Here is a 25,000-nt window from a genome sequence, read left to right as displayed (position 1 = left end):
ACAATCACACACACACACTAAAGCATGCATGGACAATCAATCACACACACACACACACACACACACACACACACACACACACACAAGCATGCATGGACATTCACACACACTCTTGCTCCCCTGACCCAGTAGCCCACGGGTAGGAGGGGTAAGCCATAGCAGGCTGCCGTAAGCCTGGTGCTCCACTGCCCTGTGTGCTCTCTGGGGTGGCTCATCCATCAGCCGTTCCCCTGAGCTGGGAGGGCCGAGCGCCGAGGGCCAAGACCCAGGACTGCTTCCGAGGTCCCCCTCCCACTGCTTTAACAGGTCCCCTGACAGGGACAGCCTCGTCCTCCAGAGAATCCTGCTTCTCCTCTTTCTCTTCTCCTCTTTCTCTTCCCCTCTCTCCTCTCCCACCCACCCACCCCGCTCAGAGACCTAGTTACCGTCGGGCTCAGGGAATTAAACAGAAATCCCATTTGATTAATTGAAACTCCACCGCTCAATCTCTTTGAAGAGTTCTCAGCTATTAACTTCAATATGAATTTCATTCAGCTCCATCGCCTCTGTAAATGTCCTCTGGTCATGAAATAATTTGACTGCTTGCAGTGTGTGTGTGTGTGTGTGTGTGTGTGTGTGTATGTGTGTGTGTGTGTTAGGCACATGGAGAGAAAGTGTGTGTGTGTGTGTGTGTGTGTGTCTGTGTGATGGGAGCACAGGTCGAAGGACAACACGTACCGAGCAGCTCTCCCTCAGATTGTCAAACTTGCGCTGGATGTCATCTCTGTGGGCCTGCAATAAACAAGGGCACACAGTTAGATGTGTGCACAATGTATAAGTGTGTGTGTGTGTGTGTGTGTGTGTGTGTGTGTGTGTGTGTGTGTGTGTGTGTGAAAGAGAGATACAGTGACTGAATGAGTGACTCAACATACGAATGCAACCTGCAACAAGACAAAAACAATGCAGCCTTTCACTGGAAAGTGGTGGTCTTCCCCCAACTAGGTCAGGAGAAGACCACCCAATGACCTCTCCATCCCTGCCTCCCCTCCCTCATCTGTAGTCCTTTACCCCCCTCTCTCTCCTCCTCCTCCTCTCACCCTGAGCGCGGTGATCTCCTCCTCGGCCTCGGCCGTGGTCTCCTCCAGCTCGGTCTTGGCCAGCTGCAGTTGGCTCTCCAGGGCGTGGCGTGCCGCCTGCAGCCCGCTGATCTGGGACTCGCGCTCCTGCAGGGACAGCGTCAGCTCCGTCACCTGGCGCTTCAGCTCCATCTTCTGCTCCTCATGCTCCAGGCCGATCTGCAGGACGGAGGAGACGCCATGTCAGCTCAGTCGCACGTCTCAAAACACTAAAGAGGTGATGAGTGAGGCTTCAAAATGAGTTGTACATCACTTATACTCATTCTTTAGAGATTTATCTATGAAGACGTGTGCCTGAGGAGAAAATGCCACGAGCAAGCTACTCTTCCTACTAATGGCCCGATGGCACGTCCTACATAAAAGCTTCTATATAGAAAAGCCAGTGATCAGTTACAAGTGTTGTACTGGTCTCACATCTCTGAGCCTGGTCTCTTTCTCCTCTCTGAGCCTGGTCTCTCTCTCCTTTCTGAGCCTGGTCTCTCTCTCCACTCTGAGCCTGGTCTCACCTCTCTTAGCCTGGTCTCTCTCACCTCTCTGAGCCTGGTCTCACCTCTCTAAGCCAGATCTCTCCACTCTGAGCCTGGTCTCTCTCACCACTCTGAGCCTGGTCTCTCTCACCTCTCTGAGCCTGGTCTCTCTCCACTCTGAGCCTGGTCTCTCTCTCCACTCTGAGCCTGGTCTCACCTCTCTGAGCATGGTCTCTCTCATCTCTCTGAGCCTGGTCTCACCTCTCTAAGCCAGATCTCTCCACTCTGAGCCTGGTCTCACCTTTCTGAGCCTGGTCTCTCTCACCTCTCTGAGCCTGGTCTCTCTCACCTCTCTGAGCCTGGTCTCTCTCACCTCTCTGAGCCTGGTCTCTCTCACCTCTCTAAGCCTGATCTCACCTCTCTGAGTCTGATCTCTCTCACCTCTCTGAGCCTGGTCTCACCTCTCTGAGCCTGGTCTCACCTCTCTAAGCCTGATCTCACCTCTCTGAGCCTGGTCTCTCCTCTCTGAGCCTGGTCTCTCTCACCTCTCTGAGCCTGGTCTCTCCTCTCTGAGCCTGGTCTCTCTCACCTCTCTGAGCCTGGTCTCCAGCTCGATGAGTCGGGTCTTCTTGGCCTGTTCCTGCTGGGTCATCTTCTCCAGGTGTTCCTCCAGCTTGGCATTCTGGGCCTCCAGCTTCCCCGCCTGGGATTCCAGGTAGAACTTCTGCTGCCGCAGTTCTGAGATCATCTCCTCCTGAGCTTTCCTGCAGGCACACACACATTCCAAATACACACACACCCATCAGCACACACACACACACACACACGAACACCCATCAGCACACCCATCAACACACACACACACACACACACACACATTAGCACACCCATCAGCACACACACACACACACACACACACACACACACACACACACACACACACACACACACACACACACACACACACACACACACACACACACACACACACACACACACACACACACACACACACAAACACACACACACACACACACACACACAGCATCTCATCATCACTTAATCAGGGCTAACATCGAAGTCTGTGGCAGTCATCTACGAGCTCGTAAATGAATAGGAACTTTCAGAAGAACAACACACAAACACCTTCACTCTGAACAGGGACATTGTTAAGTCTGCCCCATGCTGTGCTGCACAGAGACAAACATACAGCACACTGCAACCCAAACAGGAGGCGAATGATGATGAATATACCCATCAGACGCAGCTGGCAGATTTCAAATGTCATCCAGAGAGAAGAATAAAACATTCACCACCCAAAACATTTACACATCTATACGACAACCTGCATTTTATAACAATACCATTCCTGCAGAACCAGAAGCATACTGCTCATGCAAACCCCCCCCCCCCACACACACCCCCTTGTCTCGATTCCTCACAATAAAGGCCTGCCCTCTCTCTCTCTCTCTCTCCCACACACAGTGCGGCTTTCATGAACAAAGAGATTCCACTCCGAAGCGCTCCCCTGGGGGACGAGCTCATAAAGATGGCCCTGGCAGTGGAGGTGCAGTCACACTCCGTCTTGCATGAGAAGCGTCGGCCACGTATCAGCAGCAGCACCAGCAGCAGCAGCAGCAGCAGCAGCATCAGCGGGCGGCAGACACACTCCTCTAATGACTACCTCCATAAAAAAGACTCGAGCCCACCAGGTCCATGCAGGGAGTCAGTGCATCGTGAAGATGAACGAGAGAAAAAGACTGTTTAATTGACGGGGGGAGGCTTGCTTGCTCTCTTGGGTGTGAGGGGGGTGGGGGGGGGAACTATTAAGGTCAAAGGTTAACAGCAGCCCGCTCTAATGGCCCTGGAGATGGAGCCAGGCTGGGGAGAGGTGAAGGGTATATGCGAGTGGATGAGGGGAGCTCCAAGCTTTGCCAAATGGGCAGCATATGATGTCCGTCTGAAGAACATGGCAGTAACAACGCTGAGGTCAGAGGCTCTATTCCCGAAGAAGCACCAGCACTGCTAAAACACATTCTTTTACAGCACTATAAATTGCATTAGATAAAAGCATTGGCCGAAGACATGATTGCTGTGAGCACTGGCCGCTCGATTTTCAAGGCGTGCATATAATAATTTAACGATGGCTAAGCAGTATCTTAGCAACACGCTGCCTTATGGGTTAATGAGGGCAATTCGGTTTAGTTAACAGGTTCAGGGCTCATCTAAAAGTAGCTGTATTCAGTACGGAAGGGTGGTGTTAGGGTCTGAGAGGACGTTTAGGGAAGGCTTTAATAGGAGAGGAGAAGGGGAGAGAGACTCACATGTTCTTCTGGGTGTAGATGCTGCTGTTGGCAGCTAGCTTGTTAGCCTCGGAGAGCTCAGCGATACGCTGCTCCAGGTTCTTCATCTTGGAGTCCATGGCATTGATGGTCTGCAGAAGAGAGACCAAGCAAACGGAACAAAGCTCATTATCCTCCCTCTTTACAAACTCAGGACATGAGCTAGTAATGCACATAGACTAGTCTCACATACTCATACAGTAGAGTACAAAGATTCATACTGGTGCACACACACACACACAGAGACACACACACACACACACACACACACACACACACACACACAAAGAGACAAACACACACACACAGAGACGCACACACATTCACACAAAGAGACAAACACACACACACACAGAGACACACAAAACACACACACACACACACACGCACAGACACACAGACACACAGACACACAGACACACAGACACACACACACAAAGACACACACACACACCCTAACAGAAATCTCCTAATAAACACTGTAATCCTCCACTGCAGAGTATCCATTATTTAGAGGCTAATTAGTAAGGAGCTAACTGTTCTTAAAATATTTAGCCTGCTGAGGCTTGGGCTGTACAAGTTGGTAAAACGAAGCCTGTGTCTGGTAATAATGAACATACCTCTGTTTCTATGAATGCACAGGGGTCAGTGTTTACAATCTGTGCTAATTAAGCCGAACAATTGATTAGGCCTTTGGGGCAAATTCTACCACAGGCACAAAAGAGAATGAATAAATCTTTTTTTTCTCCTTGCTCCTAAAGCTGTCTTAACTTGTGTCCATCCCGCTAACCAGATCACCAGCTAAAGGCCCAATTTTATAAAGCACACACACACACAAATTAACACAGAGCCCTTAAAGCTCCCCCCTCATCACAAAGCTAATCTTTAGCACACACTAGGTCTGCTGCCCAGGAAAACAAACAACGCTAAACCCATAAACAGTCCAGCAGATCTGCACTCGGAAAATGCACACAAGCCAGATGGAGGGGAGCGGGGAGCAAGGCCAACACTAACATGCACCAACAAAGTCTGCTTAGACAAGTTTTTTCGGGGGGAGAGAAAGATAGATGGAGCTACAGTATCCGTTCTTAGGCAGAGTGCGGATCGAGAAGGATATTGCAATGGTACACAGGGCTGAGGAGTTGGTGTGGTAGGTAGCATTCAGTTTGATGGTGTCAACAGGCAAAGCTGAGTTCAGTGACTATTGAGGAGAGACAGACTGATTCAGGAGACTAAATGAGGCCCAGCAGGTTAGTAAGGTTAACGGCCTGTTACAGACCATCACAAGAGAAGAGAAGGAGCGAGTTAATTTACTAACAGAAGGTCAGGAGGCATATTTGTGCAGACTAACATGCCGAGAGAAAAGACGTGTTTTTATAAGGATAAAAAGGAAGAAAGGGGGAGTGATCGTAAATCATGACTGTATACAAAGAACACAGAGCAACTAAGCTGGAGGTGAAGTAACTCAGAAGTGTGTATGTGTGTGTGTGTGTGTGTGTGTGTGTGTGTGTGTGTGTGTGTGTGTGTGTGTGTGTGTTAGTGTGTGTTAGTGCCGACTCACCGCTTTCTGCTCGCTGATGAGTTTGCACTTCTCCCGGGCTTCTTCCTCTTGCTGGGCCCGTTTGGACTCTAGGCTATCCTTTTCAGCCATGTCTGCCTTCATCTGGGACTCCAGAACCTGGCAGGCAGGCGTACACACACACACACACACATACACACACACATACACACACACACACACACACACACACACACACACACACACACACACACACTCACACAGACACACACAGACACACACACACACACAGACACACACACACACACACAGACACACACACACACACACACACACACACACAGCATCAGAGTGGGTTTCTGGAACTTTCCCCGGGAAACCCCAGCAACACTCAGCCTATGGTGTTTGTGCAGCCCTGTGCAGCCCGCCCTGAGGGCTTGTATTGAGGGAAGTGAACGGAGGGCTGCCTCTTACCTTGATCTTGTCCTCATAGTGTCTCTCCTTCTGCACAAGATGAGCCTCCATCCGCTGGGTAGTGGTCTGAGCCTCCCTCAAGTTCTCCTCCAGCTCCTACAGAACACACACACACACACACACACACACACACACACACACACAGATTAACACACACACAAAATATTCCATAGATCAGCCAAAGCATCCTCCTAATGTAGGCAAACAAGGAAGACGATAAGATCCAAGTCAAGTAGGAATGATCCAAGTTGATCCTCAGAGATTCAGAAGAGGCCTGAGAGAGGACAGAGAGAGAGAGAGGAGGACAGAGAAAGAAAGAGAGAGAGAGAGAGAGAGAGAGAGAGAGAGAAGAGCAGGCGACTTGCTTTGAAGAGCTGGGTGTTGGTGAGGGAGTGGAAGCGGAGACCGTTCATCATGGCTGCAGGCTGAGGCACCAGTGGGAGTGTGTGGCAGAAGGCAGGAGGTCCCCTCTTAGGAGGACTGGTGTGTGTGTGTTGCCAGTAGCATACGGGAAGACCCATTTGAGGGGGATGCCCCTGTGTGTGTGAGAGTGTGTGTGTGTGTGTGTGTGTGTGTGTGGCAAGTAGCAAGAACCACCCAAGGGGGGTGCCCGTGTGTAGCAGCAGGACATCCTATTTGGCTCCATCTGCGAATGAGTGTGTGTGTGTGTGTGTGTGTGTGTGTGTGTGTGTGTGTGTGTGTGTGTGTGTGCATGTGCATATGTATGTGTGTGTGAGAGGGTGCTAATCTGTAAACAGCGGGAAGCAGAGGGAAGCAGAGAGAGCAAGAGAAGGGGGTAATGAGAGAGATACAGGAGGGAGATGCAGGACAAGATAGACCAATGCAAGCTGATGACCCGAGCCGATAGAAGAAGTAGGAGAGGACAGATACTAAGACTGGGGGAAGAGAGAGAGAATGACGGAGGGGTAGAGGGGCAGTCGGGAGGGTAGAGGGGGCAGTCAGAGGGCAGCAGATCGAGAGCAGGTGGGGGGGGGGGGAGGATGAGGGGGAGGGGGGGGAGTGGGAGAGTGTAAGTCGACTTATCCCTGCTGCTCTCTCCCTCACCAGGATCTTGTCAGCCATCTGCTGGATCTGCTGGGATTTGGTCTGGATGTCGTCCTTCAGCTTGATCTCCCTGCGCTCCACCATCTCCAGACGCTTCACCTGGTTCTCTAGGGTCTTTCTGCCCTCCTACACACACACACACACACACACACACACACACACACACACACACACACGGGACCCATGGTTATGGCAGCCATCATGACAGACTGAATGCAAATGTATGCTCCAAATGTAAATTGAGTTTATCTTTAAGATACAGAGTTGGTGCACGCTAAAACGACAGCATAATATAACACTACAGCTAGGCATAATGTAATGCACTAATGTAAAATGTTCTGCAATGTATTAATGCACAGTGTTGCAAGTGAGCGTCTATGTGTTGTATGCTGATATGAGTGATAAGTGATCGGTCAGTGAGTTTGTATGGCTACTTATGTCCAGTTTGTGTGTGTGTGCATGCATACGTTGAGTTTGCGTGTGAATATGCATGAGTGTGTTGAGCGTGTGGTTGTGTATGCGTATGCGTGCGTGCCTACGTTGTGTTTGCGTGTGAATATGCATGAGGTGTGTTGAGCGTGTGGGTTGTGTATGCGTGCGTGCCTCTGTCTCTCGCAGGCGTCTGCGCAGCGTGTCGCTGGGGTCGGACTTGCTGCGCAGGCGCTCCAGCTCGCGCTCCAGACGCTCCTTGGCCTGCCGGATGTTCTGCAGCAGCTCCGTAGCCTCGGTGCTCGCCTTCACCGCCTGGGTCAAAGGTTCAAAGGTCAAAGGTCAGAGACACATCAGTTAGAAGTCTCCGTGATCATGGCTGTCAGCAGCTGTCAGAGGGAGGGAGGAGGGGGCGTGGCGGTGGTAACAAACATGGAAGAAAAAAAAACGGGGGGGTGGGGGGGTTCGTAGCTGGAGATTGAATGTCTGAAGGGGTACGGGACTGTAAAAAGTTTGGGAACCACTGGTCTAGAGGGAATGTTTGACACAACCACTGTGCACTTGAGCAAAAACCAGCGTGGAGGTAAACCAAAGCAGACCTGATAGTGAAGGCTATGAAAATGAACTAGTCAGGGCTTTGCGGCATAAAGACATTGTTCCCTTTTGTAGATCTTAATCTAAAACGATTACAATGTGCGCAAACCCGAGACAAGAGCTGACTGTGTGCCTGTGTCCCAGAGGTACATGCATAATAATAATAACAATAACAGTAATAATAATAAAACAAATAATAATATTAATAATAATAATAATGCATTTAAAGGGAGCTCTCTACTGTTCTGCAGTGTCCGTGTAAGCTGGCCTTGTCTCACTGCACATCCTTGAGCAAAATCAGACACCACACAACAGACAGCCACCATCGACCTATCAATTGTAGTTAGCTCATAGCTAGTAGGTACATAGAGCAATGCATAGACACGTCTTCTGTTTGTCGGTAATATACATTTTTTTAAGTGTCAGTGAGCTGAGTGAGAAATGAGGCTTTGAGAGGGCCGTAGGGAAATTACGCCGCACAGCACACACACACACACACACACACACACACACACACACACACACACACGTCATCTTGATTAAAGCCGGATGAGTGTGTGAGTTTTACAATCAGACGGCCAGCCTTACTCTCCCCTCCCGGGCAGGATGGCCTTGAGCTGGGTATAAAAAAATCATTGCACGTAGCCTGAAAGCTGCAGATCTCTCTCTCTCTCTCACACACACACACACACACACACACACACACACACACACACACACACACACACACACACACACACACACAATCATTCACTCTAGTTCTGCACATGCACACTCTCTCCACCAAGCACACACACAGTGAAACACACATGCACACTCTCTCCACACCCACACACACACACACACACACTCCCTGTCAGACCAGTGTCTGTGTTCTCAAGAGTCCCATTAGCAGGTAGAGGAGAGGGATGGGAAGGAGGAAAAGGGGGGTGTTAGTCCCTCACTGAGAACAGATCATGCCCGACCATTCATCACGCTTCATTAAACAAAGCCATTACGCTAGCACTGTCTGCATCACAACAACACACCTAAACACATACAAACACACTGCCCATCACAAAACAGGCACGCATAAGCCCCCCTCTCTGCCACACACACACACACATACACACACACACACACAAAAGCATTCACACCCACGCACACACACATACATCAAGGCAGTTACCTTGGAGAGTTTGTCTTGGAGCTCTTGAATTTTCGCTTGCTGCTCAGCATTAGTCTGAAAGCACAGGGCGATAAACATCAGTCAAACGAACGATGATGATTCGTACACACTCTCACACACACACACACACACACACGCACACACACACACAGATGCTCCTCAAGGACCAACAACGCAAACCCCTTCTGGAGCAAATCAACCAGAAAACCGGTAAAGTGCTGACATGATATGGTAATTTATACTGCTTATAAATCAGCTGCATGTAACATAGTAATAGAACATACAGTTACATCATGACATTTCTGCTGACTTGGCACAGGCATTCAGACTTGATGCAAACCTTGGAAAAGCACAATTATTGTGAAATACTCTCTCTAAACTTTCAGAGTTAAAGATATGAGTTAAATATTCAGAGTTAAAGATATGTGATATTACAACTTACGTCCTTGGAGAAGATAAGCAGGTTTTGGGTTTAAGCTCCTATCTAAAATGAAGTCAGTGTTTGCTAAGAATACATCTCCAATAATGCCCTGCAGTTCACCTTGAATATGGTGTTCAGTGCATTTGGACTGATATACAAAGTGGGCTCTTAGGAGTGCTGATGTGCAATGGATCCATCCAGGAGTGCAAGGTTCTGAAAGCAGTCTAGTTGTGCTCACCTTTTCCAGCTTGGTGAGCAGCTCCTCCACATCTGACCTGCCTTGCTCTTTAGCCTAAAACAGAACAGCATGACGGAACAGCATCAGTCACTGACACCTATTCAAACAGCTGCAGTCTCAATCAGACAGACATCTCGATCAGAAAATCAGAGAGGCAGAGAGTGACAGGCAGACAGACAGATGGAAAAACAGAGAGGTAGAGAGTAACCGGCAGGCAGACAGACAGACAGAAAAACAGAGAGACTGAAAATGACAGGCAGACAGACAGATAGAAAAAGAGAGAGGCAGAGAGAGACTGACAGACAGACAGAAAAACAAGGTGACAGACAGAAAAACAGAGAGACAGACAGACAGAGAGACAGAGAGTGACGGGCAGATAGACGGACAGAAACACAGAGAGTGACACACAGACAGACAGACAGAGGAGCAGAGAGTGCCGGGCAGACAGGCAGACAGACAGACAGACAGACAGAGGAGCAGAGAGTGACGGGCAGATAGACGGACAGAGGAGCAGAGAGTGCCGGGCAGACAGACGGACCTTCTGGATCCTCTGCTGGTAGTCCGCTGCCTTCCTCTTGAGCTCCTCGCTGGTCTGCCGGGATTCACGGAGCTCGGCCTCATACAGGTCGCTACGGCGACGTGCTGCCGACAGGTCCTCCTCCAGCTGCCGGACAGTCACCTGCATCTCCTCCAGCTGGGCGTGGTACTCCTGTGGTATGGCACGCACAGAGGGACAATCTTATCCATGAATCACGTTACCCACCGAGACTTTTAAAGCAAAAAAATAAATAAACCTGCAGATGTGCCTTAGCAGTGAAAAGGACTATAACACGAAGTATTAAGACTTGACTAAAACCCCTCCAAGCGCAAACAGTCCATTACAAATCCCTCAGAACGACTGCGCTCGGCAAGAGTGTAGAAGCCAGCATGACGTGTCGCCGGCACAAGTCTAATTTGAAGTCGCTACATTGCGGGCTTATCTAGCTTAAAGTTGGGTTAGGTCAGTCAATTAAACCCCTGGCTCCTTTAACCGCGCACGAGTTTAAAGGGCAGGAGGCGCGAGCACAGAAGACAGCAGACACAGACGGATATGTTAATTGCACTGTAAGAGCCGCTCGTATATTTATATATAGCATCCATATTTAACGGCAGCTGAGGCGGGCAGCGGCCCCTACTGTATCTGGATTACACAGCGTTTAAGGTTGTTGCAGCGAGGTGCGATGAAAGTTTCAGTGTGATTACATGCTGCTTGGTAGTGAGGCCACACTGGAGGCTTTGAATATGCTGCAGCAGGGATTCTGATATTCAGATGGAGACGAATGAATGGTAGTTATGTGAATGGCATGGCCAACATCAACATGAACTGAAGTGACCTGTGAACTGGGGGCTCTAGGGAACGCGGTATTCACCCTCTAGGGACGTCGTCATGGCTGGAACCTCAAATCCAATCTTCGCACCAGATTATCACACCAACACGATAATCGCTCTGCCACAAAGAGGCCTTCCCTTCTCTCTCCCAGTTCTTCCTGTCTTTCTTTTTTCTCTTTGAGGAGGAGTACTGAGCCTGGGTTGATGGGCAGAGGATGAGCTGAGGCTGGGTTGAGAATGAGTGGGCGCTAAGGCTGTGTTGATGGGCAGAGGATGAGCGGGTGCTGAGAGGGGCAGCCAGGGCTCCTTGCTCACATCACTCATCATTAGCCTTTCATTAAAACTTCAATTAGAGCACCGACGGCACCTTCCTGTAATAACCCGCAGCCAGCAACCCCCACCCCCCCCCCCCCTCCGCTACCCCGGCTCCACTTCACTCCCCTCCCCTTTTGACAGCAGCCAGTGGAAAATGACTTCTGACTGACTGACTGACTGACTGACTGATACACTCACAGATTGCTGCCGTGGACGACTAGCAGGGAGAGAAGGAGAGAGGAGAGGAGTGGGGAGCGAAAGAGGAGAAAGTTCAGAGTTAGTCATACAGTGTGTGTGTGTGTGTGTGTGACATGAAGGGGTAGTACTAAGGCAGTCTCTGCTCCTCTACGCTTTGAAAAACAACAATAAACAACCCAAAAAAAGCACAGCGTGAGCTAAAAGTCGCTCCTAGGGAGCTGAGTCAAGTGGATTTCCTCTTTTATTAATGCCGGCCTCGGTGGCTGTGACTCAACGGAGAGGCTAAAAATAGCCGAATCAATAAAACCGGTGGAGAGGTCAGCCTTACAAGGGCCCATTTGCACAGGTCAAGCTTCACACACACACACACACACACACACACACACACACACACACACACACAGACACACACACACACACACACAGACACATCCAATCTCAAAATGCCATGCCGCTCCCTCTCTTGTACATCACAGCAGCTCATTCACATTCAAGTGCAGACTACAGCAGTCTGAACCGCTGCTTTGCTTTTTGTCACCACATTTATAGAATTATATCAGGCACAACCACAGACAGAAACAATGTATGGCTACGATGTAGTTCTTGTGACGTTATGGCTAACCCTTCCACACAAATAGACTCTGAGGAGTAAAACATGTGACATCTCTTAGACATGGTCAACCGTACAAAAATCCAGTTTAGATCACAGGCACCGTGGTACTGAGTTTATTTGGTGTCCGTTTACTGCAAGCACATTCCAGCCATCACAGCATTATTACTAGAGACAAGTAATACTGGAATTCGGCCCAAGACCTTGGCACTTTCCATTCCATGTCTTACCATTAGGTATCAGACTGGTAGAGAGGAGTGGGCACTAGACTGGTAGAGGAGTGGGCACTAGACTGGTAGAGAGGAGTGGTGTGGGTATCAGACTGGTAGAGAGGAGTGTGCACTAGACTGGTAGAGGAGTGTGCACTAGACTGGTAGAGAGGAGTGGTGTGGGTATCAGACTGGTAGAGAGGATTGGGCGCTAGACTGATCCAGGATCAATGGTTGGGAGAGGGAGAGTTGGCTGCAGTGACAGAGAGAGATCAGGTAGAGTGCAGTAAAGTGGGTCTCAATGGGGGGGGGGGGGCACACTGCCCCATCCAACGCAGCATCGATCACAGCCGCTAAACCTCTGCGACCGCAGAGAGAATCACTCAGGCCTGGGAACACGCTGGGCTAAAGCGCACCACTGCCACTCCACAGAGTGTGTGTGTGTGTGTGTGTGTGTGTGTGTGTGTGTGTGTGTGTGTGAGAGAGAGCATACATGTGTGTGTGTGTGCCAGAAAGAGACGGGGCGGACACAGAGGTTTTAAGAGGTTTTAGAGGGAGCCGTCACACTGAGAAAGAAAAATAAAAGCAAACAGATGTAAAATGGAAGCGAAATTGAACGTGAATGGAACGGAGTTCAGGGCCTGAAAAGAGAAATGTCTGGAAGAACATTAAGACCATAATCCCGGCAGCGAGATACCGCAGCGCTGGAAAAAGCCTAGCTCCATGAGCCCTGTCATCCGCAGCTCTCCCGGTAAAAACGACTTCATTTTGTGCACTGAAATGGAGCTCCTCTCCTGCAGGCTGCTTCGTATGCACAGGGACGCACAGGCTCATGATTGGCTACGCAGCACGGAACCAGATACACCCCCCTCCTAACATCTCACTGCCACTGCTCACCGGAGCAAATCCAGCTTCCTCATCTGTAAGCTCAATGCAGCGAGATCCTCACTCACTGTGGAACAGTGAGCCTGAGTGTGTGGGTGTGTGTGTGTGTGTGTGTGTGTGTGTGTGTGTGTGTGTGTGTGTGAGTGAGTGAGTGAGTGTGTGTGTGTGTGTGAGTAGGTATGGGCTAAACACAGGAACCTAGTGCTGTCTGAGTGAGTGTGTGTGTGTGGGACAGAGCTGCTTAGAGCAAGCGGTTCTCATTAAAAATAAATCACCACCGGGGGTTGGAGCTGAAAAATACAGCTCAGTGAGTGATCGCTGCCAATGAACAGAGTGGCATGGCTAAAAACCCTCGCCTTGTGTGTGTGTGTGTGTGTGTCTGTGTTATTTTGTTTGGTGAGTGGCTGCCTTATCTATAAGCCAAAACGAACTAATAAGGTGGCGGTGACGAGGACATGGGGGACACCCTCCTGGCCACGGACGTGTGTGTGTGTGTGTGTGTGTGTGTGTGTGTGTGTGTGTGTGTGTGTGTGTGTGTGTGTGTGAGTAAGAGTGTGTGAGTAAGAGTGTGTGAACGATTCAAACAGAGCGAGCTCGTGCCTAAAGGGCTAAACATAGAGTACTGATCTCTGGCGGGTCGATGCGGACAGGTAAGGCTGAGTGCGGCGAGGCTGCGACTGGATTGCTATTGATTGCTGTGCATCAGAGCGGAGCGATCATGGATCTACGTGGATCGGCAGAGGCGTGTTCCTTTCGAGGGGGGGGGATCCAAGACGGCAAAACCGCCTCCTGTTGCTATGACTGCGGGACGTCTGAGTGTCTATGACACATGGCCCAGAAACTGAAGTAGCTGTGTGTGTGTGTGTGTGTGTGTGTGTGTGTATATATATATGTTTGAGGGGTCGCTCTGAGTTGCAGCACAGGTGTACGATTCCTCTATGCAGGCTGGCTTGCGGTTGTCTTAAATGTCTTAAATCTGCGTAGCGGTTCTGACATGCCACTCAGGGTTTGCCACCCTCGAGCCCCCTTCCCACCGCGAGCGATGCCGTCACATATGACTGTGGTTTCCGTGGAGATGGAGACAGTGACTTCAAGCACAAAATGAGTCAGTCATCCATCTCCCCTCTTCTCTCACTCTCTGCCTCTTCCTGTCTCAAGGGCAGAGCACAAACTCAAAAAGAAGAAACTTCTCAAACCCCCCAAACCCCTATTTACCATGCAGAATTATAATTAAAACCTGCCTCATAAATGTATGCAATCACATTAAAGATAACGGGCTAGATAAAAAGTCAGCTCGATAAATAACATCCTATAATATAAAAAAATTGCCCCATAAATCAAAATATCAGCAGACCCAAACACGGCAGTAACTGTCTCAGCATGAATCTGCAGTTTCTCTGCACTTGCTCAGACGCCAGTTTTAAAATTGGGCATTTTCACCTCCATTCTGTATCAGTCCCTGCACACTCTGACAAGTATGCCCAAGCACACAGATGGCATCTACATACCATTCAGAGTTTGCCACCCTCGAGAGTGTGTGTGTGTGTGTGTGTGTGTGTGTCTGCCTATAAATTGCCTAATAATAAAGTCAGAGGGTAGAGTTACTGGCAAAATAACAACGCTTGTGTGAATGCTGATTCAGCTCCATCGATCCGTTGCCGCAGAATGAGATCATATCCAGTGTGATGACGTAAGAACTTCAGGTTTAGTGTGTGTGTGTGTGTGTGTGTGTGTGTATGTGGCTAGGTGATGCTGTTGTAGGGTTGGCCTCAGGCCCATTCAAATTGGTTCCACTCAAGGAATGTGCATAAAATCCATTCCACTGATTTGAAGACGTCACCCACAGCCCTCTCTGAATGATGCATGGATAATTCAAAACGGGCTTTGCAGCCAAAGTCTGACACTTCGGGTTTCCCCTTCCAACAAATATAGTTGGGAATAACTAGAGCTATCGCCGCTGTGTAATCATAACGTTACAGACGGGACAGATTCATTATGGCTAAATTTCAAATACACAAATGAACAAAGATGCAGGCCTGTTAGGGGTTACAACAAGGTATCTGGCAGAGAAAACGAGAGCGAAGCAGATGCAAATACTTAGCTCGGCTAGCTACAACAGTTATGGTAACGGTGTTAATTATCGGTAGCTATTAGCTTACCTGACAAGAATGAATCATATATTTTTCCAGAATTAAGCTGTGACTAAGGTGACAAGTATTGTTTTGTATTTGTTATTTTGCTGTGAGAGTGGCATTAAGACAAACTGAAGGGGGACTTAGAGACCTGGGATGGAATTGAGGTGAGGAGATTAGCATTGCCTCCATCAGATTCAGCAGTGGATGGGCAGGGATTACCTAGATAAGCACAGGGCTTAATCAGAACTGATATGGACATGCCCGAGGCCTGTCACCAGTTGGGCTAATGCTGTAGTATATGTTATGAATGATGCATAATCATGCATGCTGATTGGTTTGTTGTTTTGTTTGTCATTTTATACATCCTGGTAAGCAACAAACTACAGTGTAAAGCTTCATGTTGAAGGGCCTGATCATTTCGTGTCAGGGTTTAGAGTAACATACTGACCAGACATCTGTGCATCACCCTATGAATATAAGCCTTCCATCAAGGTCAAGAATGTAGTGATTTGAGCTAGTTTAGACGCTGTGTGAGTGTGTGTGTGTGTGTGTGTGTGTGTGTGTGTGTGTGTTTACTGTGTAAGGGTCAGCACCTGCTCCTTGATCTCCTGCAGCTTGCTGCTCTGCTCACGGATGTCATGTAGCAGCTGCAGAGCCTTGTCATCCTCCTGAGAGACCTCCACCCGCGCCGCCTCCAAGCTGCGCTTCAGACTCTACACATACATACATACACACACACACACACACACACACACACACACACACACACACACACACACACACACACACACACACACACACACACACACACACACACACACACACACACACACACACACACACACACACACACACACACCACATTAAAAAAGAAGTTCAAAGCTCTACATCAGTAGTTCTTGAAGATTTTTTTGCCCACATACTGTCCTTGAGCCGAGAGAAGCATTGTCAAAGCATTCCTGACACCCTTTACGTTGCAGTGCAGTAGACGGACACGTGTGGCGGTGCACCCTGTGTGACCTCAAAGGAATGGCACGAGGTCGGGGTGTGCTCACACACGCGCTCACACACACACACACACACACGTTCTCACTCACGCTGCATTCTGTGATGTAGGTGGCGAGGTCCTGCTCCAGGATGCTGCGCTGGGTCTCGGAGGCCTTGAGCTCCACATCCTTCTGCTGAAGGACCGACTCCAGGTCTGTCATCTTACGCTGAAACCGCGAGATCTCCTGCTCCATCTGGTAGGCCACAAACACAAGCACCCGATCTAAATGCTTTTTAAAGCCTCGCTCTCAAACCCAGATGACAAGACAACTTAAGTAAAACAATTTTTTTTAAAGATGCCAGGCTCGTTAAATTAATTAACAAAGGCAATAAATTAAAGCTGGCTAACGAGATAAGATGCCTGCTGTGAGAGTCAGTCAGGTTGAAGACCCCATTAATGAACTTCTTCTTAACTGTGGAGGTTAATAATATATTAACAATTTTAATGGAGGAAAAATGGCCAAAGCTGTCCTCAAGAATAACGGAACAGCCACAGATACAATTCAATCATACCTTGTGACATTTGTCTTGTGTTTCTTGTAGTTCTTTGCTTTTTATATGAAGCTTTTTTTCCATGGAGTTGGTCTTTGCAGGAGAGTTCAGGCCTGCAGCCACTGATCTGGAGAGATAGATAGATAGATAGATAGATAGATAGATAGATAGAGAGAGAGAGAGAGAGAGAGAGAGAGAGAGAGAGAGAGAGAGAGAGAGACATCAGGAAGTGTTCATATTAACAGCGCTAATCAGACATCTCTAATGCGATGAAACGGGCTGACAGGCATGAAAGACAGCACTGAACCATCTGCTTCAGCAGCACCATCATATCGTCAAGACAACCTGACTCAGAGAAGATGTGATGGTGACGGTGTGCACCCAGCAAAGATACTCATCTCTCCTTCAAACACAGAGGCTTCTGACAAACTCCAACTGACTGACAAGACTTTAAAACCTTTTTTTTTGGGGGGGGGGGGGGGGGGGGCTGTCGACTCGATGTTCTTGAGTTGCTGATGAGATGTAGAAGGCATGCTGAGAGATTTTTTCGTCTCTCTTCGCCAGATAAAAAAACAGCCAAAACAAAACAAAACAGGCTCACAATGACTTATGTATTCATGAAAACAGTTTAGGATTAGATTAGGAGAGATACCAGAGATACAGTTCAATCGATTTTTTATATTTATTATATCAAAGAACAGAAAGCGTTCATCTTTCCCTCTGTTGTCTGTGATTAGAGTACATTCTTTTGAAGAGAAGGTGTGAGTCAGTGTGCGTGTGCACCTTGGCGTGTTTGGCATGCCACTCAGAGCAGTCTCTTGGCCACTGTGTTTGGGGAACAGAAGTAGAGTGTGTCTGAGGTGCTTGAGACTGTGAGCGTGGGAATAGGGCTTTGATTGCACTCGAGATGAAAGGCTAGAGACGGGGACGAGACGTGTGCTTGTTGTTTTTACACGACTCACTGATAAACATAGAGAGATAAATCTCCTATGGCCCATCATTGGAGATTGAGGGACACACAAGGTTAATACATAGTTTTGTTCTTTCATCAGTAGCTGAACAAATAGCCATAGCAGTTAGCCGTTTCTGTTTTGACAGGATCTTGTAGTTAATCCACTGAGATCTGAGAATATATTGTTTGTACGTGCGTGTGAATATGCAAACCCCATGATTAGCATTTCCTATTAGCCAGCAACTTGTAAAACAAATTGCAGCTGACAAGATATTCAGCAAAACGGCTTGAGATTTATGGCCTTAAAGAGAACGCATTCATCATCAGCTTCGGTCAGTGCGTTCACCACAATCTTCCCTACAAAAAACATGGCTGCTGTGAGATAAAGGCCAAACACTAGTACCTCAAATAGCTGCAGTTAAATGTCTAGAATGACGCCAAACTTTCGGCCTTGAAATAAGCATTTGCACCTGACAGTAGCGCTAATTAAGGTGTGGTTCTGATTTGTGACATCACTCAGTTCTCTGGGCCATAACCCAAACCACAAATAAAAAAAAAGTCATTTCTGGCCACGGCATAAACCCTCTGCTACTTGAAGCAGAAGAGACGTGTTGAAATTGAATCCAAGGGTGATTTTTTTTTAGAGAGAGAGAAATCAAGATCCCCCTCATGCATAAGTCACAGAGGGAAGAGGAAGTCATCTATTGGAGAAGAGGAAGGGGAAAATCAATCTCTGTCCAGCACCCCACAGCCACCATATCTCACAAGGCGAATTTTATATATGCATGTGAACACATTAACTCCATTACTGCCAGTTTCCTGCACTACGCTGGTGTTAATGTGCGACTGCCACGCAGCGGCTCTAAATGAGTTGCTCCTCAGGGGTTCTTTCCCTGCCGCCGGTCGCTTTCCACCTGACGTTAGTGTTAGCCGTCTCATTATCTGCAGGGGGAAAGTGCTGTGGCTAGGAGGACCACAATAATAATAATAATAATAATAATAATAATAATAATAAAAATAAAAATAAAAATAAAAATAAAAATAAAAATAAAAATAAAAATAAAAATAAAAATAAAAATAAAAATAAAAAGATTGAGCCCAGAGGAAGCATGCTGGCTTTCTGTTGTTAAAATGCTGATGTGTCTACTCCGCTGCAGACCTGAGGGCAGGGTGAATTCACCTGGTGTGTGTGTGTGTGTGTGTGTGTGTGTGTGTGTGTGTGTGTGTGTGTGTGTGTGTGTGTGTGTGTGTGTGTGTGTGTGTGAGAGTGTGTGTGTGAGTGTGTGTGTGAGTGTGTGTGTGTGTGTGTGTGTAGATCAGGTGGATTCAAGGTGCTGCTTTCAAGCAACTGAGCCAGGACCACCGCTTAGAACTCAGGGCTGATAGAAACGAGAGAAACATCAGGAGACAGAGGAGGAAAAAAAATCTAAAATAAAACAGCAGGAAGTCCAGATGTGATTAATTTAATTAATTAAAAAAAAAAAACAGGATTTTTAGCCGATTTAATGCAGAGAGCGTTCTGGCACAGATCCTTGCTTTAGGCTCTAGCAGGATGCTGATCATGATACAGCTGGAGATGGTTCTGTGCGAGTCTCTCTCCCCGGCTGAGAAGATCCGCAGCACTGGATTGCTTGCTTGCCTGCCACCATTTTGTGAGCAAAACAAAACTCCAACAGGAAATCCTGGGCTTGCTTTGGCAGAGGTAATGAGCCTTCACGTCTCTTAACGTTTCGGTTCACTGAAGAACAAGCTAAGGTAGAGACGGTGGCAATCTTAAGAGTGGCAGAGGAGGAGGAGAAACTGTATCTTGCTTGCTGTCTGCGTCTCCTGTAATTAGGCTCCTTGGAATGTCGTGGAGACTGGGGAGAGAGTCAGTCATAATGGATTTTCCATTTAATCACTTATCCCAGCGGCCGACACATGGAATCAGAAGAGGATTATAATGTTCTCTGAGCTATTATCCCATCCTCCTCGCACTCTCACAGAGTCGCACACACACACACACACACACTCTCTCAGAGGGTTACTCATAGCCACACACACACACACACACACACACACTATCTCTCTCAGAGGGTTACTCTTAGCCACACACACACACACACACACACACACTATCTCTCTCAGAGGGTTACTCTTAGCCACACACACACACACACACTATCTCTCTCAGAGGGTTACTCATAGCCACACACACACACACACACACACACACACACACACACACACACACTCTCTCTCTCTCTCAGAGGGTTACTCTTAGCCACACACACACACACACACACACAATCTCTCTCAGAGGGTTACTCTTAGCCACACACACACACACACACACACACACACACACACACACACACACACACACACACACACACACACACACACACACACACACACACACACACACACACACACACACTCTCTCTCTCTCTCTCTCAGAGGGTTACTCTTAGCCACACACACACACACACACACACACACACACACACTCTATCTCTCTCAGAGGGTTACTCTTAGCCACACACACACACACACACACACACACACACAGTGTGTCTGACCTGGCTGATTCACCCTGGTGTCTGAAGTGAGCGTAAAGCTGATTAAGCATGTTTGTCTCTTTGCCGCTGGATCTTGCTGAGGCCTGGTGAATGCGAGCGAGTGTGGGCCAGGGGTGGTCCTCTGAGCCACTACAGACCAGTGGATATGACTAACCATCAACCCCCAGCCTCACGGAGGCCCAGACCCCTCTCCTGAGCCCAGCTAAGCCTCATCATAAGCTGGGTATAATCCTCCGGGGGTGGCCTTACAGGGGGACAGCATGGTGCTCCTGAGGTGAGTGACTCTCAGCACGGACAGCCTGGGGGGTCGTACATTGGGGTGTGTGAACAGAATAGCCCAATGCCCTCTGTAGAAGCTGGTGGTTGTGTGCAGTTTGGGGGGTTCATTAGCACCACTGGAGGCCTCTGACTGACTTTTATTTTTCTTATTTTTATTTATTTCTATGAGATGTTTTGTAATTCTCACAACCTGTTTGTGAAGTGACCTTGGGTGTCATGAAAGGCGCTTTAAATAAAATGTATTATTATTATTTATTATTATTACATATAGGCTACTTTCCTCTAGCTGGTTTTCACCTGCTACCTGTGTACTGCCTGACGCAAAGCCTCTAAATGCACTTTTCAATAGAACCAGCAGCGTCTTCTTCTCTTCCCTCCAGAAGACTGGGCTCGTGAAGCTGTTAGCCTGAACAAACAGGCACTCCTCACTGGTGTCTGGGGAGTGTAAACAAAACTGACAAACACTTTATGCGACGCCTTCAATTCCAGGGGAACTGAGCAGGGGAGGTTTTTTTTTTTTTGGCATTCATAAAACATGCTTTAAAAACACTATCGACATTTCTGGTGAGATATGCTGACAGGTACACAGACTAAAGAATCCTAAAATATTGCCTAAAAGTTCTGACTGAAAACGGCGTAAACATAACGCAAAAGCAGTAATTACCACCAAGGCAGAATCAGTGACAGCTAACATACGTGCCTTGGAACAGAACCATCTGTATCCGACAACAACAACAACAACAGATCAATCTTCAGCAGCTCTGGAGCAAAGACTTCAACCATCTACTGAGACGCTAGGAGGAGGGGCGGAACACACTCCTCTACCGGAGGTCTGGGAGAGAGTGAACACACTCCTCTATCATAGGTCTGGGAGAGAGAGAACACACTCCTCTACGCAGCTCTGGGAGAGAGAGAACACACTCCTCTACGCAGCTCTGAGAGAGAGAGAACACACTCTTCTACGCAGCTCTGGGAGAGAGAGAACACACTCCTCTACGCAGCTCTGAGAGAGAGAGAGAGAGAGAGAGAACACACTCCTCTATCATAGCTCTTTAAGAGAGAGAACACACTCCTCTACGCAGCTCTGAGAGAGAGAGAGAACACACTCTTCTACGCAGCTCTAGGAGGGAGAGAGAGAACACACTCTTCTACGCAGCTCTGGGAGAGAGAGAACACACTCCTCTACGCAGCTCTAGGAGGGAGAGAGAACACACTCTTCTACGCAGCTCTGGGAGAGAGAGAACACACTCCTCTACGCAGCTCTGAGAGAGAGAGAGAGAGAGAGAGAACACACTCCTCTATCATAGCTCTTTAAGAGAGAGAACACACTCCTCTACGCAGCTCTGAGAGAGAGAGAGAACACACTCCTCTATCATAGCTCTGAGAGAGAGAGAGAACACACTCCTCTATCATAGCTCTTTAAGAGAGGGAACACACTCTTCTACGCAGCTCTGGGAGAGAAAGAACACACTCCTCTACGCAGCTCTGAGAGAGAGAGAACACACTCTTCTACGCAGCTCTGGGAGAGAGAGAGAGAACACAGTAATGTGCAGCGGCAGCAGTGCTTGTGCGGCAGCCCCATGACGGACAGCCTGGCTACACTCAGAAAAGCCTCAGGCCCAGCTCCTAATACAGCCATCAGCGGCAGCAGGGAAGGAGGGAGGAAAACACAGAGGGAAAGATTTAAGGAGGGAGAAGAGAGGGAGAGAGAGGGTTAGAGAGACAGAAGACACAGAAAAGGGCAGAGAGAGAACGGAGGCGGGGGAAGGAAACGGATAAATACGACTGGGGGAACGATAAAAGAAACAAGATTGGGAGATGAGATGGGGATGACAGAGGGCAGAGGATGCCTAAGAATAAAAAGTGGGGGGGGAAATACAGAAAGATGGAGATGAGAGAGAGAAGCAGTAAACAGGGGAAGGAAGAAGAGATGGAGATGAGAGAGAGGAGCAGGAAACAGGGGAGAGGGGGAAGAGATGGAGATGAGAGAGAGGAGCAGGAAACAGGGGAGAGGGGGAAGAGATGGAGATGAGAGAGAGGAGCAGGAAACAGGGGAGAGGGGGAAGAGATGGAGATGAGAGAGAGGAGCAGGAAACAGGAAGGGAGGAAGAGATGGAGATGAGAGAGAGGAGCAGGAAACAGGAAGGGAGGAAGAGATGGAGATGAGAGAGAGGAGCAGGAAACAGGGGAGAGGGGGAAGAGATGGAGATGAGAGAGAGGAGCAGGAAACAGGAAGGGAGGAAGAGATGGAGATGAGAGAGAGGAGCAGGAAACAGGGGAGAGGAGGAAGAGATGGAGATGAGAGAGAGGAGCAGGAAACAGGGGAGAGGGGGAAGAGATGGAGATGAGAGAGAGAAGCAGGAAACGGGTGGGAGGAATAAAGAGAAGAAGAGTGGGCAGCGCCACAGGAGTGTGAATGAGTGAGGTGGTCTGGTGCTGCGGTGTGAATGGGTGAGGTGGTGTGGTGCTGTTGTGGCGTGGTGCTGCGGTGTGAATGGGTGAGGTGGTCTGGTGCTGCGGTGTGAATGGGTGAGGTGGTCTGGTGCTGTGGTGTGAATGGGTGAGGTGGTCTGGTGCTGCGGTGTGAATGGGTGAGGTGGTCTGATGCTGTGGTGTGAATGGGTGAGGTGGTGTGGTGCTGTTGTGGCGTGGTGCTGCGGTGTGAATGGGTGAGGTGGTCTGGTGCTGTTGTGGCGTGGTGCTGCGGTGTGAATGGGTGAGGTGGTCTGGTGCTGTTGTGGCGTGGTGCTGCGGTGTGAATGGGTGAGGTGGTGGGGTGCTGTTGTGGTGTGGTGCTGCGGTGTGAATGGGTGAGGTGGTCTGGTGCTGCGGTGTGAATGGGTGAGGTGGTGGGGTTCTGTTGTGGCGTGGTGCTGCGGTGTGAATGGGTGAGGTGGTCTGGTGCTGCGGTGTGAATGGATGAGGTGGTCTGGTGCTGCGGTGTGAATGGGTGAGGTGGTGTGGTGCTGTTGTGGCGTGGTCTGGTGCTGCGGTGTGAATGGGTGAGGTGGTGTGGTGCTGCGGCGGCATTCAGACAAAGAGGCAGTGAGCTCAAACTGCCCTGCAGCCCAGAGCAGAGGAGGGGGAGTCCATGGCAATCACAGCCCACTCATCTGCAACCAGTTCACAGTCCTGCCTGCACAGCCTGCAGCACCACACCCTCCCTCTGTCTCCAACACACACACACACACACACACACACGCACACGCACACGCACACACACACACACACACACACACACACACACACACACACACACACACACACACGCACGCACACACACACGCACGCACACACACACACACACACACACACACAGACACACACAGACACAGACACAGACACACACAGACACAGACACAGACACAGACACAGACACACACCCACACAATAAAAAGCCTTGTTTGTACTTATGTTCCAGCATCTCACTGTCAACACGATGGATGGAGAAAACCAGGACATGGGTGCGGAGCCGTGTTATAAAGAAAGCAATCTGCTGAAAACCATCCACAGTGTGACAACACATCAACATCGTGACCACACATGAACAGCAAAGGACCAGGAGAACAGACTGATGGGAGGGCAAAAACAATAACAGTAGGAGGAGTGACATTCGGATCAGCCCAGGAGGACCAGTTCAGCCCGGGAGAATGTCATGGTATTTTTAGCCCACACTAATTTCATTCAAGGCGGGTAGGAATGACAGGTAGTAATTCTTCAACTTCCACCTGTTGCTTGTTATTGGGGAACCCGCCGCGCATTCTCTGGACAGCCACCCACTCAAGTCCCTGGGGCACCACCCTAGCAGCTGTCACTCACCTCCAGTAACCGCGTCGGGCTCTGACAGCCGACTCAGATCTGCATTTTGTTCATACCTTGGTAGCTTTAGGACAAGAACGTCAGTACAGAGACAGATCTCAGGTCAGTCCAATCAGTCTAGGAGAGGGGAGTGAAGTGAATGGCAAGGAAGAGGTGTTTCAAACGACTGGTGCCAGAGGCCAAATATCATCTCCAGGTGAAGGACCTTTGATGGTTCACACTGAGATGAGATCAATCTGTCGAGTCCTATACATTTATGCAGTCTGTGCAGGGAGTTCAGAAGTTCAGCATCAGATCT

The 25,000-nt window shown here is 48.9% G+C and overlaps 1 protein-coding gene across 1 annotated transcript in view; it reads right to left on the bottom strand.

Moving 5' to 3' along the window:
- cita (citron rho-interacting serine/threonine kinase a) overlaps nt 1–25,000 on the bottom strand; it is a gene marked incomplete at its 5' end in the record, with an annotated part of 76,349 nt that overhangs the window by 26,843 nt on the left and 24,506 nt on the right. The window contains 14 exons of the mRNA XM_080847441.1: nt 718–771; nt 1,077–1,274; nt 2,172–2,346; nt 3,907–4,016; nt 5,486–5,602; nt 5,918–6,013; nt 6,983–7,108; nt 7,586–7,726; nt 9,174–9,227; nt 9,833–9,886; nt 10,371–10,541; nt 16,146–16,265; nt 16,650–16,793; nt 17,113–17,218. Of these exons, the coding sequence (XP_080703567.1) occupies nt 718–771; nt 1,077–1,274; nt 2,172–2,346; nt 3,907–4,016; nt 5,486–5,602; nt 5,918–6,013; nt 6,983–7,108; nt 7,586–7,726; nt 9,174–9,227; nt 9,833–9,886; nt 10,371–10,541; nt 16,146–16,265; nt 16,650–16,793; nt 17,113–17,218 (1,666 nt within the window). The remainder of the gene's footprint in view (nt 1–717; nt 772–1,076; nt 1,275–2,171; nt 2,347–3,906; nt 4,017–5,485; nt 5,603–5,917; nt 6,014–6,982; nt 7,109–7,585; nt 7,727–9,173; nt 9,228–9,832; nt 9,887–10,370; nt 10,542–16,145; nt 16,266–16,649; nt 16,794–17,112; nt 17,219–25,000) is intronic.

Source organism: Sprattus sprattus (assembly GCF_963457725.1).
Source record: "Sprattus sprattus genome assembly, chromosome: 11".
NCBI classification, from domain to species: Eukaryota; Metazoa; Chordata; class Actinopteri; order Clupeiformes; family Clupeidae; genus Sprattus; species Sprattus sprattus.
Note: the sequence above shows the minus strand (reverse complement) of the source record. Positions and strands in the feature narration are given on the sequence as shown.